The sequence below is a fragment of the Neovison vison genome, chromosome 2 (assembly GCF_020171115.1).
Source record: "Neovison vison isolate M4711 chromosome 2, ASM_NN_V1, whole genome shotgun sequence".
NCBI classification, from domain to species: domain Eukaryota; kingdom Metazoa; phylum Chordata; class Mammalia; order Carnivora; family Mustelidae; genus Neogale; species Neogale vison.
In genome coordinates, this window is record NC_058092.1 from 208,529,712 (window position 1) to 208,543,402 (window position 13,691).

General features: G+C 37.7%; 1 protein-coding gene across 3 annotated transcripts in view; it reads right to left on the reverse strand.

Moving 5' to 3' along the window:
- LOC122900961 overlaps window positions 1-13,691 on the reverse strand; it is a 58,043-nt gene that overhangs the window by 2,467 nt on the left and 41,885 nt on the right. The window contains exons 8-9 of one of the 3 annotated variants that reach the window (XM_044240212.1): window positions 5,631-5,732; window positions 1,558-2,532 (exon numbers count right to left, since the gene is read on the reverse strand). In XM_044240212.1, the coding sequence (XP_044096147.1) occupies window positions 1,558-2,532; window positions 5,631-5,732 (1,077 nt within the window). Of the gene's footprint in view, window positions 1-1,557; window positions 2,536-5,630; window positions 5,733-13,691 lie in introns of all 3 variants that reach the window. The other 2 variants (XM_044240211.1, XM_044240213.1) reach the window with 2 other exon arrangements.

The following is a 13,691-nucleotide window of genomic DNA, read 5'->3' on the forward strand; positions in this document are numbered from 1 at the left end:
TGAGGAAGGCAGGGAAGATGCTGGTAGGAAAGGTAGGAGAGAAAAAAAGAAGTTTCTGGATAAAACCAAGACAGCCCATAGCCCACAAGTAAAATTCACCTCTCTCCAGGTACGTGTAGAATAATACACAACTGGAGGAAACATTCTGAATTGAAAGGGAAGGCACATAGTAACTCCACTCTTCATCTCCTTTCTCAAACCTTCCCCTCTTCTATGGTCTTATTCTCTATCCCAGCACAGTGCTCTATTTTCCTGGATTGTCTTTTTATTTCTATCCCTTTTCCTATCCTTTCTTATCATGTTTTTTCCCTTTCAGATGGCAGGCCTCCTCTCCTCCTGCCTTGTGCTTCAGTTTCACTGCAGTCCCTGCTCTCCTTAAGACGCTCCCAACTAACAGCACTGAGAGGTGATCCGTAGCATGGCAGAGAGAGGACTACTGGCATGTGTGTATTAAAAAGTAATTTTTTTTTTTTTACTGGGTGGCTCAGTGGGTTAAAGCCTCTGCCTTCAGCTCAGGTCATGATCCTGGGTCCAGGGATCGAGCCCCGCATCGGGCCCTCTGCTCAGCAGGGAGCCTGCTTCCTCCTCTCTCTCTGCCTGCTTCTCCGCCTACTTGTGATCTCTGTCTAATAAATAAACAAAATCTTAAAAAAAAAAAAAAGTAATCTGTAGCAAACAAAGACAAACCAAAAAACAGACCAAAGAGATGGTTACCAGAAAGGTGGTGGGTGGGGGGCAGGGTGAAATCGGTGATGGGGATTATCTTGATGAGCACTGAGTAATATACAGAATTGCTGAAGCACTTTATTGTATATACCTGAAACTAATTTAACACTGTATGTTAACCATACTGGAATTAAAATTAAAGAAAAAATAATTTGTAGGACAGCTAGAAGGAATTCAGTTGATCCCTGAACAACTGGAAGTTAGGGGCGCTGATCCCTGTGTAGTAAAAAATGCACACGTAACTTCTGACTCCCCTAAACTTAACTACAAACAGCCTGCTGTTTACCAGAAGCCTTACTGGTAACATAAACAGTTGACTAACATGTGGTCCTATGCTACATGTGTTATGTACCGTATTCTTACAATAAGCTAGAGAGAAGAAAATGTTATTCAAAAATCTTACAAGAAAATACATTTACAGTACTATACTGTAAAACATCCACATATAAGTGAACCTGCACAGTTTAAACCTTCTTGTTCAAGGATTGACTATATTTTTAAAAATCCTTATCTAAAAGTCACAGTATTTCTCTGAGAAATCTGTTTCTTGTTTTCTGTTTTGTTTTTTACTACTAGCTTACAGAGAAAAGCTAAACCATTTAAATCTAATTTGTATATTTACTGCAATTGTAGGAAATAAAGGTAAATTTATAATTCACAGCATCAGAAATAAACCTACATCACAAACTCAATCTATATAAGAATAAATCTGAATTTCAGCTTTGGGTGATAATTTATACCACTTTTATACAAATACCTAATCTAAAAGAAGTCTGAGTGTTTTGTTGGAGTCAAGTACCATTTCTGACTGTGCAAAACAAAATGACTCACTTATCTAAATGCCAGTCAGGATTTATGTTATCAGGAAGTGGGGAGTCCTGAAAAGACCATGGTCTTTGTGAGGATGTTTCCTGTTCAAAATCCAAGTCTTCCAAAAGAACCTGTTCTTGTGGATCATTATGTGGGTGGTTACAGGAAGATATATGCCATGGTTTTGTTACACCGTTGAAATAAAAATTTCTTAAATGCCTTTGCGTTTTAAACTTTGGAAAATGTGGTAGTCTTTGTCCATGACCTCTATTAACATATTTTTTCAATGACATTTTCTCTGAGAAATCATTGTTGGAATGGTCATGTAGAGATCCTCGTGTGTGCTCTGATATGACATCGGTATATTCTAAATCTTCCAAATTCATTTCATCATGAAAATAGTTCTGGCAGAAGGGTTTTTGCCTTTGAAAACCACCACCCCTGTTGAGAAAATGAGAACTCTGTACAAGTAATTGGTCCTGAAAATCACCATGAAGTGGGTACTCATGGTGGTTATAGAAAGGCCGTCGTTTTTGTCCCCAGCTTCTGTTGATAAAACCATAATCTTTTGTTGGAAAATTTCCCCAACAGTTGCTATAGGCCTGATGATTCTGAATGGAATGTCTCCTTTGTCCATCAACTTTGCTAACAAAATCAAAATCATCTCCAGCATCTGGTTCACGGCAGTCACTGTGAGGCTGGGGATCATGAAATGGTCTCAGTCTGGTTCCATGTATCTTGTTATTGAAATCTGTTTCCTCTTGAGAGACATCATAACACTGGTGATTAGCAAAGAATGAACATCTTGGTCCTGGTCCTTTGTTACCCAAATCCCAATTTCTCAGATGTCTTTCTTCTGGCATGCTGTCACTACACTTGTGTTTATAAAAATCCCCATGCCTCTGGAAACGTCCATTGTTGACATAATCATAATCCTTTATCTGTACATCATTTCGAGGGTGCTGGTCATTAAGAAGCCTTGACCTTTTCCCAGTCCTGCTGGGGGGAAAACAGGCTATAAATACTAAGTATTTGAATAATAAAGGATAAATCTATGCCACTAGCAAAACCTCCCTTTGTTCAGCTCAACAGGACATAAATTGTGATGTCCTCCAAACTGAATTATGCCATATTTTCATTTTTCTCCTTTGTTTGTGCTTATGAGCCCCAAACTCTCTCCTGTAACTATTAACTTGTAGATTTCCAAACAAAAGTGTGTTGGTGTTAAACAGTAATTTTTTCCCCTAAAAACTAGACCACAACACATTTCACAACATTTTTTTATTTAGAGAAATGTCACAACCAGCTCAATTTTATCATAATCTATCTGATGGGTTAAAGAAGTAATCTTACAAATATGACCGATGACACACTAGATTATTGTACCGACTTCATGTGAGAAGAAGTAAGAAAACATATATTGATTTTTATATAATTACTCCTAAGAACTACTAATGGAGCTTATAGTATAAAATAATTTGGTATAAATAATTTGGTATAAATAATAAATACATTTTGACTATTTCCAGTTTTTTAGTTTTATAAATAAGTTGCTATGAGCATTCATGTCATTTCTGGGTGAACAAGTTTTCAGTTCTCTGGGATAAATGCTCAAGAGTGCAAATGCTGGCTTGTATGCTAAATCCAATTTAGTTTCATAAGGAACTGCCAAACTTCCATAACATAGAAAACACACCAATTTGAAAGGGTCGAGAAGAGGAACAGATAGCATTTAAAATAGAAATAAGTATTTAAAAACCCAGGATGAGATACTATAATTGACTAAAAAGTTACAACTTTGTTTCCTAGCAACAAGAAAAGGAAAGTTTCATAAAAACAAAACACAACCTAAACAAAGATTAACAACGAAACCCTTCAGTGTCTGAAAACAAAATTACTGGCACCAAATTCTGAGACTTTCACAAGGATTTTCTTCACTGAAGATAAACAAATGCTTCCTTGGAATGGGGATACAGACATTATGTGCAGGAAGAGCCTGTGTCAGAGCAGACAGGCCCTGCCAGGGTAAACAGAAGAGCTCTATACAGCTCTTCACACGTCTCACGCACACCCTAACGCCTACCCCAGTACCTGGCCCTGCTCAAGTCAGGACTCCTTCTAGGCAGGTAGGGCAGAGAGAAATAGCTGTACCACTCAGGTGGCAAAATGCTTCATGTTTTGGGGTGAGATCTGAAGCTGAGAAAAAGGAGGAGAATGGAAGACTACTGTATAGTCCAGCTTGTATTAAATCAGTTCACAGTAGATCATCTCAATTTCTTGCTACATATTTCAGTTTAAAAATTCAAGTGCCAAGGGGCGCCTGGGTGCCTCAGTGGGTTAAGCCCCTGCCTTCAGCTCAGGTCATGGTCTCAGGGTCCTGGGATCCAGCCACGCATCATGTGCTCTTCTCAGCAGGGAGCCTGTTTCCATTTCTCTCTCTGCCTGCCTCTCTGCCTACTTGTGACCTCTCTCGCTCTCTCTCTGTCAAATAAATAAATAAACTCTTAAAAAAAATTCAAGTGCCAAATATTCCTCTTGATTTAAAATAGTATTGTGTATCCTGTGATTATAAAAAAAATGCCAATGATATGCTTTTATAAAATATTAGATAACCTTAGCTGAAGTTCTTTAAATGCATTCATCCCTTGATTTACCTAGAAAATCCAGTGCTATCAAGGCTGTGTAAAAACAAGCTCTTTGTTTTTATATGTGAAAGGAGGCTTAGTTCCAGGCTTGGATAATTCAGAAGTAAGTTTGTCCCTTCTTTTTTTCTTTTTCTTCCTTTTTTTTTTTTAATTTTTTTATTTTTTATAAACATATTTTTATCCCCAGGGGTACAGGTCTGTGAATCGCCAGGTTTACACACTTCACAGCACTTACCAAAGCACATACCCTCCCCAATGTCCATAACCCCACCCCCCTTCTCCCAACCCCCCTACCCCCAGCAACCCTCACTGAAGGCAACATCAGCTATGGTATTTGAGGTACCTACCGATAACAACGTATTTTCTGACCCTACATTTTGTACTTCCTTTTCCAAGGTGACTCTGTGTAGATGAAAATACCTGACTTCTTAATTATGTCTTCTAGTCTACTCTTGCCTGAGCATCTATATACAAAATATGTATTATTTTTGTTGTGTTCAGCACTGGATGTTATTTGTAAGGGATGAATCACTAAATTCTACTCCTGAAACCAATACTACACTATATGTTAACTAACTAGAATGTAAATAAAAATTTGAAAAAATAAAACATATAAATTTTAAAAAATAAATAAATAAAAAATAAAAAATTTAAAAAAAATTTAAAAATGCCAAGAGAAGAGTGTCATTTTTTTGGAAAGATAGAAAAAAAAAGGTTGTAAGAAAATTTAAATTCTCTCCTATCAATTTATAAATATATATATGTATATAGAAGATATACATATATATATCTCTATATATACGTAAGTCAGAGGAAATTCTAGTAACATTTGATAACCTTAATCCACTTCTTGATATATTGGTAGAATATAAATTATTACTTAGAATCATAGCATTTTAAATTTTGAAGGGATCACAGAGATTACCTAATTCAATATTTGCCAAATAGCTTGGAGAACATTAGTCTTCCATATCATGTTAATGCTAGTTCTGTCAAGGGAGGGGGAAGCAGTTTTGTGCTTGAATAAGTTATGGAAATGCTGGGTTCAACACAATTTAATAAATTTCTTTACTTCAGGAATTTGAAGGGCTTCAAATAAGCTAGTGTTCATGGTGACATCAGCTTGCATTTCCAAAATTTATTTGACTTAACACTTTTTATTCCTGTAAAATAATACCTCATAAAATACTAGTTTCATATGTCCTTAAAATACAACTTAAGAAAGGCTAACTGATCTTGTCCAATGCTTTATGTTATACATTAAACAACACTGGCCTGAAAACGTTATGTCATTGGCTCTATATTACCTACAATTTAGAAGTGGCAGAATCAAGATTTGAATGCAGACTTCCTGATGCCCAATCCCATGGATTTTCTCCCCTACTCTATCATCACTAATATGTATCTAAACTATCATAAAATATTCATCTACAATTATGTTGCTTTTACCCATGGAAGTCTTCATTTGGGGACCAATCTCCAGATTCTTCCATAGAATTAGATGGGAGATTTGCATCTTCATCAGAATCCCAGACATCCATTCCAAGATTACTAGAGGAAAAATATCAATAAATTTTTAAAAATTCTATCAAAAATAAGATCATATGCTTTTAAACACATAAGCTGAGCAAAAAACAAGGAAGAAAAAAAGCACAACTGCACACCACTTGCATCACAGAAAAAAATCTGTGGATATTATGCCATTTTGCCTTAGTGAAAAGAATAAAGCTTAAGAACCATAAGGGAGAGGTCATCAGTCAAGCAAAATTTTAGGATGTTTGGATTTCCAACTTTGAGGATGTAAACAGTATCTCCTGTGGCCAAGAAATCATAAAAATTAAGGGCTTTAGGCATAGGCACTTATGAGGAAGGTGAGGTAACGGGGGAGTGGGAATAATGTCAGACACCAGACCTCCCTAACTCTCATCTTCTGTATACTTCCTCTGATTACCCACTTCCACTATCTGAAATTACCTTGTTAATGCCTTTCCCCAGTACCATACATCCAATCATTGACTCTTCCATGCAGCAAATACTTGTTAGGTGCCCAAAATGCACCAGGCACCATTCAAACACTTAAAGATAATGGTAATGATCAAATCAGGCAAGTCCCTGCTCTCAAAGGAGAGGCAGATCATAAACAAGTACATAAATTACATAATTTCTGATAGTAATAGGCACTTTGTAGGAACTCCAAGGTAGTATAATAGACAGTAACTGGAAGAGGAGGACAATATTAAGACAGGAAAGGCTGATTCTCTGAGGTGGTGACATTTGAACAAAGAAATCAGTTATGCAAAGACAGACCATTCCAAGTAGAAAAAATATCAGTGCAAAATTCCCTCATATATGGCCTCGTGAGACTGCACAGAGACTTAAAAGCTTCATGAGGAAAGGGACCTAGTCTGTCTTATTCACTGCTGAATTCTCAGTCAAGCAGAGTGCCGTGACACAGTAGGTACTCCATAAATACTTATGGAATGGAAAAGGATGAGTAGTGTGTTCTGTATCATAACACTTAACACTGTTATATCTGCTGGCTTTACTCACCTGTCTCCTTGAGGGCAAGGCCTCTTCCCAGCCTCTACAGATGTTTAGCACTATGCCTGGCATACAGAAATGCTTAACAGAATTCCTGAGCAGTATATCAGAGATGCTAAATAAATACTGTATCTTTATTGGAGAAGATAAAATTAAGTGGAAGGTATTCTCTAGGAAGGCCTCACTGAATTTATGCTAAAGGACACTTAAGATTTTTATACTGTTACAATGTTGTTTAGTTTCAAAAAGTAGAAAAATGACTATTTGAACATGCTATAAAGGCAATCTTTTCAGGGATAGAGGGCAGAGAAGAAGGCAGGAAGAATTATACCTCAGTGTCTATAAATGACCATCACTATACCTTAGGAGAATATTAATATTAATATTGAGTTCAAAAATTATTTTTCTAAATTCTAGTAAAAAGGATGCCACTGTTGTTCTGGTACATATGTTATCTATTGGGAATAACATTTCCTCAGGTAAAGGCTATAAACAAGCACATGGAAAAGGCTTCAAATGGAAGAAAAACACGAGAGAAAATTTAATTGAATAGCTCCTGTAAAAAGTAAGAAATGAATATCCAGTAAGTCTTCCTCCCAGGATACTTGAATAAGTACTAAAAAGGAAATCCCTAGCTCACAGGCCTAATTCAATTTTTGGTTAAATTTTATTTAGCCTCTTAACCCTGAAAGATGATAATGCTTTAGTGCATTATAAAACAGATGTGGTCTTTAAAAAACAAATACAAAAGTCATTCTTTTCATGAGCTATTATATAAACTTGCCCAAACACCTATAATTTGAAAAGAAAATGTTCCCTACATAAGTGTGAGATTTTGTATGAAGTTCAGTTGTGAGAAAGATCTGGGGGTCATACAGTAAAAATAAGAGCTGAAGTGACAAGAAAATGGGATTACAGGAATAAAAGCCAAAGACAGTCTTATCAAACATCTACAACAGGAAGGACGAAGAGGAGACAACTAAGGTGAATGGAGCTATGAGAATATTAGAAGGCAAACCTGGATAGTACTGTGTGCAAAATAAGAAATTTAAAGTATGGGGCGCCTGGTGACTCGGTGGGTTAAGCCACTGCCTTCGGCTCAGGTCATGATCCCAGGGTCCTAAAATCGAGTCCCGCATGGGGAGGGGGGGTCTCTGCTCAGCGGGGAGCCTGCTTTTCCCCCTCTCTCTCTGCTTGCCTCTCTGCCTACTTGTGATCTGTCTGTCAAATAAATAAATAAAATCTTTTAAAAAAATTTAAAGTATATGTAGAGAGTGGTTAATGATGCCAGATATTGCAAAGAAAAATATTGTGACTAGGTTGTTGCTGACCTCTGACAAGGAAATTTTAATTAAGTGGTAAAAACAAACTGGATACATTTAAGCAGAGAATAAGGTGGTAAAGAAATGGAGGCAGTGATCCTGGACCAGGCACCTGGGTGGCTCAGTGGGTTGAGCTGCTGCCTTCGGCTTGGGTCATGGTCTCGGGGTCCTGGGATCGAGTCCCGCATCGGGCTCTCTGCTCAGCTGGGAGCCTGCTTCCTCCTCTCTCTCTGCCTGCCTCTCTGCCTGCTTGTGGTCTCTCTCTGTCAAATAAATAAATAAAATCTTTAAAAAAAAAAAACTGGATAATGTATCAAGAGAATGGAATGGTAGTTTGTACAAGGTGTAGAAATCAATGGAATGCTTCTAGGTATTTTTAAAATTCTGTATATTTAAGGTATACATTTTGATGTTTTGATATACATATACATTGTGAAATACGGAAACAACCTAAAAATGTCCATCAACAAGTTAATAGACAAAGAAATTATAGTAAATACACACAATGGAATATTTTTCAGCTTTTTTTAAAAGATTTTATTTTATTTTATTTTTAAAACATTTTATTTATTTACTTGACAGAGAGCTAGAGAGAGAGCACAAGTAAGTAGAGCGGCAGGGGAGGGGGAGAGAGAGAAGCAGGCTCTCTGCTGAGCAGGGAGCCCGATGCAGGGCTCCATCCCAGGACCCTGGAATCATGACCCGAGCCAAAGGCAGCCGCTTAACCAGCTGAGCCGCCCAGATGCCCCTAAGATTTTATTTTATTTTTTTAATTAATTAATTAATTAATTGATTATTTTTAAAGATTTTATTTATTTATTTGACAGAGAGAGATCACAAGCAGGCAGAGAGGCAGAGAGAGAGAGAGGAGGAAGCAGGTTCCCTGCTGAGCAGAGAGCCCGATGCGGGCCTCGATCCCAGGACCCTGAGATCATGACCTGAGCCGAAGGCAGCGGCTTAACCCACTGAGCCCCCCAGGCACCCAAGATTTTATTTTTTTGACAGAGATCACAAGTAGGCAGAGAGGCAGGCAGAGAGAAAGGGGGAAGCAGGCTCCCCACTGAGCAGAGAGCACAACGCAGGGCTCGACCCCAGGACGCTGAAATCATGACCTGAGCTGAAGGCAGAGGCTTACTTAACCCACTGAGCCAACCAGGCGCCCCTCAATCTAATATTTTTTTTCATTATACTGTGCAACCTCCCACATTTTCAGAACAGAAACTGAGAAAAATTAGGGGGAAAAAACCCAAATTCATTGTGCTGTGTATTTTGGTATTGACTTAAATATTCTTGAGATTTGTTTTAGGAGGCAGTTAAGTTGCTTGGAAATAATTTGATCCTCTTACATGTTGCTTTTAAGAACCTAGATGTCCATCAACAGATGAATGGATAAAGAAGATGTGGTATAGGGAGCCTGGGGTGGCTCAGTGGATTGAGCCGCTGCCTTCGGCTCAGGTCGTGATCTCAGGGTCCTGGGATCGAGTCCCACATCGGGCTCTCTGCTCAGCGGGGAGCCTGCTTCCCTCTCTCACTCTCTGCCTGCCTCTCCGTCTACTTGTGATTTCTCTCTGTCAAATAAATAAATAAAATCTTAAAAAAAAAAAAAAAGAAGATGTGGTATATATACACAATGGAATACTATGCAGCCATCAAAAGAAATGAAATCTTGCCATTTGTGACAACGTGGATGGAACTAGAGCGTATCATGCTTAGCGAAATAAGTCAAGCGGAGAAAGACAACTATCATATGATCTCCCTGATACGAGGAAGTGGTGATGCAACATGGGGGCTTAAGTGGATAGGAGAAGAATAAATGAAACAAGATGGGATTGGGAGGGAGACAAACCATAAGTGACTCTTAATCTCACAAAACAAACTGAGGGTTGCTGGGGGGAGGGGGGTTGGAGAAGAGAGGTGGGGTTATGGACATTGGGGAGGGTATGTGCTTTGGTGAGTGCTGTGAAGTGTGTAAACCTGGCGATTCACAGACCTGTACCCCTGGGGATAAAAATATATTATATGTTTATAAAAAATTAAAAATTAAAAATTAAAAAAAAAGAATTATTAGGTAAACTAAGAGTAGTGTTCAGTCCAGGACTAACTATTCCCCACCAGTGAAACAAGACCCTTCTAAGTACTACCCAGTATCCTATCAACTAGTCCGTTTTCCAGTCTGGCTCTGTGTGAAAAACATTCCCTCTAATCTTCTAGTAGTTATAGTTTCCTTATATGCAGGGTGCCTCTCTACTCATCTAGAGACTTCTCTCTCTGTGCAGCTCTCTCCTTTCCAGCACTAGCTGTGTCAACGTCTCTCTGATCATTCTTTCTCCTTAACTTAGGGTATCCATCTGGCTCTGCCATGACTTCAACTTTCCTGTGCCATGGCCAGGAAATTCTAAGGCAGTAAACTGGAGCAATCCTGGGTCATTAATGTCCATGGTTCACCATTTCTCGGAGATAATTGTCCTTTATCCCTGCTATCCAATTTCTTGAAAATTATCTTTTCATATATTTTCTCTGCTTTTTAAGTTGCAAATTTATTTGTTTCTTAGTTAGGTGGGAGAGTAAATCTGGTTCCTGTTACTCTGTCATTGTTGAAAGCAGAAGGGCTAGTGTTATCATTTTTTTTTCCTGCTCTGAAATCTTGGGTCTAAGAACTCTCCTACTTTATGAACTGGACAATAAAAAATTCCTCTCTTTTAATAGTCTTTTGTTTTATTTTAAAATATTTATTTATTTGACAGAGAGAGGGAAAGCACACAAGCGGGGGAGAGGCACAAGGAGAAGCAGACTTCCCAGTGAACAGGGAGCCCGATGTGGGACTTGATCCCTGGATCCTGGGATCATGACCTGAGCCGAAGGCAGATGCTTAGCTAACTGAGCCATCCAGGCACCCCTACTTTTATTTTTCAATAATTAGAAGCACAATTAAACTAACAAATTATTTATTTATTTTGAGAAGGAGAGAAAATGGGGGGAGGGGCAAAGAGTGAGGTAGAGGATCTCAGGCAGGCTCCATGCCCAGTGTAGAGCCTGAAGTGGGGCTTGATTCCACAACCTCGAAATCATGCCCTGAGCTAAAACCAAGTGTATGATGTCTAACTGACTAAGCCACCTAGGTGTCCCTCTTATAAATTCTTAAATATAAATAGTTCAGTAAGAAATACCTGGCAAAAGTAAGTATGAAGTATGGTGACTACTATGTCCAATTTTACATGAAAATCCCTTTATAATAACACACATAAAAATTCTAACATATAAACATCTAAGCTGTGAACAGTCTTTCATCCTTAATATTGTATAGAGGTATTACATGAGCAAGATGGAGGGATAGGAGCTGCCAATATTCATCTCTCCCCCAAACAACAATGCAATAACAAATTACAAACTGATAAAAACAGCCTGAGAAAGCTCTGGACCACAATGAGGAAGCGGAAGAAACCTTGTGGAGCTCAGAAAACCAAGCATTATACCTGAATCACCCCTTCCCCCAGTTCAGAGCAGCTCAGTGCCAGGAGGGATCCCCTTGGAGGGATTTCACCCCACAGAAGTAAAGGAAAGCTGGAGAACCCCTGCAAATCTTATCAGTGTAGTTGTTTGTGCACTGTAATGGGAACGTAAATTGGTACAACCATTATAGGAAACAGTATGTTGGTTCCTAGACGAATTAAAAATAGAACTACCATATAATCCAGCAATCCTACTCCTTGGTATTTACCCAAAGGAATTGAGATCATCATTTTGAAGAGATCTCTGCACTCCCATGTTCACTGCAGCATTATTCACAATACCCAAGATATGAAAACAACCTAAAAGTCTTTCAATGTGTGAATATAAAGAAAAGGTGGCAAACATACACACACACACACACATACACACATTATTACTCAGCCACAAGGAAGAAGGAAATCTTGCTATTTGCAACATGGATGGATCTGAAGGGCATTATGCCAAGTGAAATAAGCCAAGCAGAGAACAACAAACACTTTCTGCAGAATCTAAAAAAACTCCAGCTCATTTCAAAGAATAGAACTGTGGTTGCCAGTAGGGATAGTGGCGGGGGGAACAGGGAAAACGCAGTTCAAAGGGTACAAATTGTCAATTTTAAGCAGCCTAAGTTCCAAGGATTTAATGTACAGCATGGTGACTAGAGTTAATAATATGGTACTGTAAACTTCAAAGATGTTGAGATCTTAAGCATTCTTACCCCAAAAAAAGAGTTAAGCGAGGTGCTAGATATGTTAATTATTTTGATCTTAGTAATCATTCCAGAATATATACATATATCAAATCACAATGTTGTATACTTTAAATATATACAAATATTTGAAAAGTACTCCTCAATGAAGTTATATATTAAAATTGTAATATAAAATTAAACAAATATAAAATTGATATAAAAACAAAACAAAAAATTATAAATATAAAATTAAAATATAAATATTAAAATTATAATATAAAGTATTCCTCAATATAATTATATATTAAAATATTATATAAATATTAAATTTTATAAATTGTTAAAGTCTTGCTGCCCTTGGCTCTAACTTTAGGCTCTGGAGCTACATCTCTACTTGTATGCTTCAAAAATAAACACCTGACATATTTATGTCCCATTTAACATTTCCCACACTCCCTTCTTACATGCTGGGAATTCATTTCTATAAAAGCAATAATAAGGGTCAATGAAAATTTTGTTCATTGCACTTGGGAGCCAAAGGGCACCTGAAAAATCTATTACTAATTTTTTTTTAAAATTTTTTTATTTTCAGCGTAACAGTATTCATTGTTTTTGTACCACACCCAGTGCTCCATGCAATCCATGCCCTCTCCAATACCCACCACCTGGCTCCCCCAACCTCCCACCCCCCGCTCCCCTTCAAAACCCTCTGATTATTTTTCAGAGTCCATAGTCTCTCATGATTCATCTCCCCTTCCAATTTCCCTCAACTTCCTTCTCCTCTCTATCTCCCCTTTCTGAGAGAATTTAACTGCCCCAGTGCTATGTTAAAGGAGAGCTGGGACTCAGTTATCATTCTTCTTGGTTTCTCAGTGATTTAAAATGTGAAACACATAACTGAACTCAATACTTGAAACGCGGCAAAACCATATGTATAGTAAAATTATTAACTCCTTTGACTGCGATCTGAAACTTTAAATGCTGACCTTTAAAGTACATTAGTTTTTAATCAGCTGCATCATACTACATCAAGTAAAATTCCTGCTACTTTCATCTGAACTACAAGGCTTCCACATCTTGTCAGTGCAATTTTTTAAAAAAAAATCAACAATTGTAGGATTATACTTCTTTCTCCATAAATCTCATCATATTGGTTTCAGCTCAGCAGTTTGTCCTATTAATTTCAATTCTGAAACCTGGTTTGTTATTACAGTGATTCTCAAATGTGACCTATTAGCAACAGAAATAATTCTGAATGCATTAAAAAAAACCACATAAAAAATTCCTAGGCCCCTCTTCAGACAGTCTGATTCACTAGGTATAGGTGAGCCAAAGAAGTCTACACTTAACAAGCCCCCAAGTAACCCCCAAATAGCCATATTTGAGAATCACTGTTCTCTCATACTCATTAATCCAAAACTGAAGACAGCTACTCAAATAAATACAAATACACACATATTCAACAGC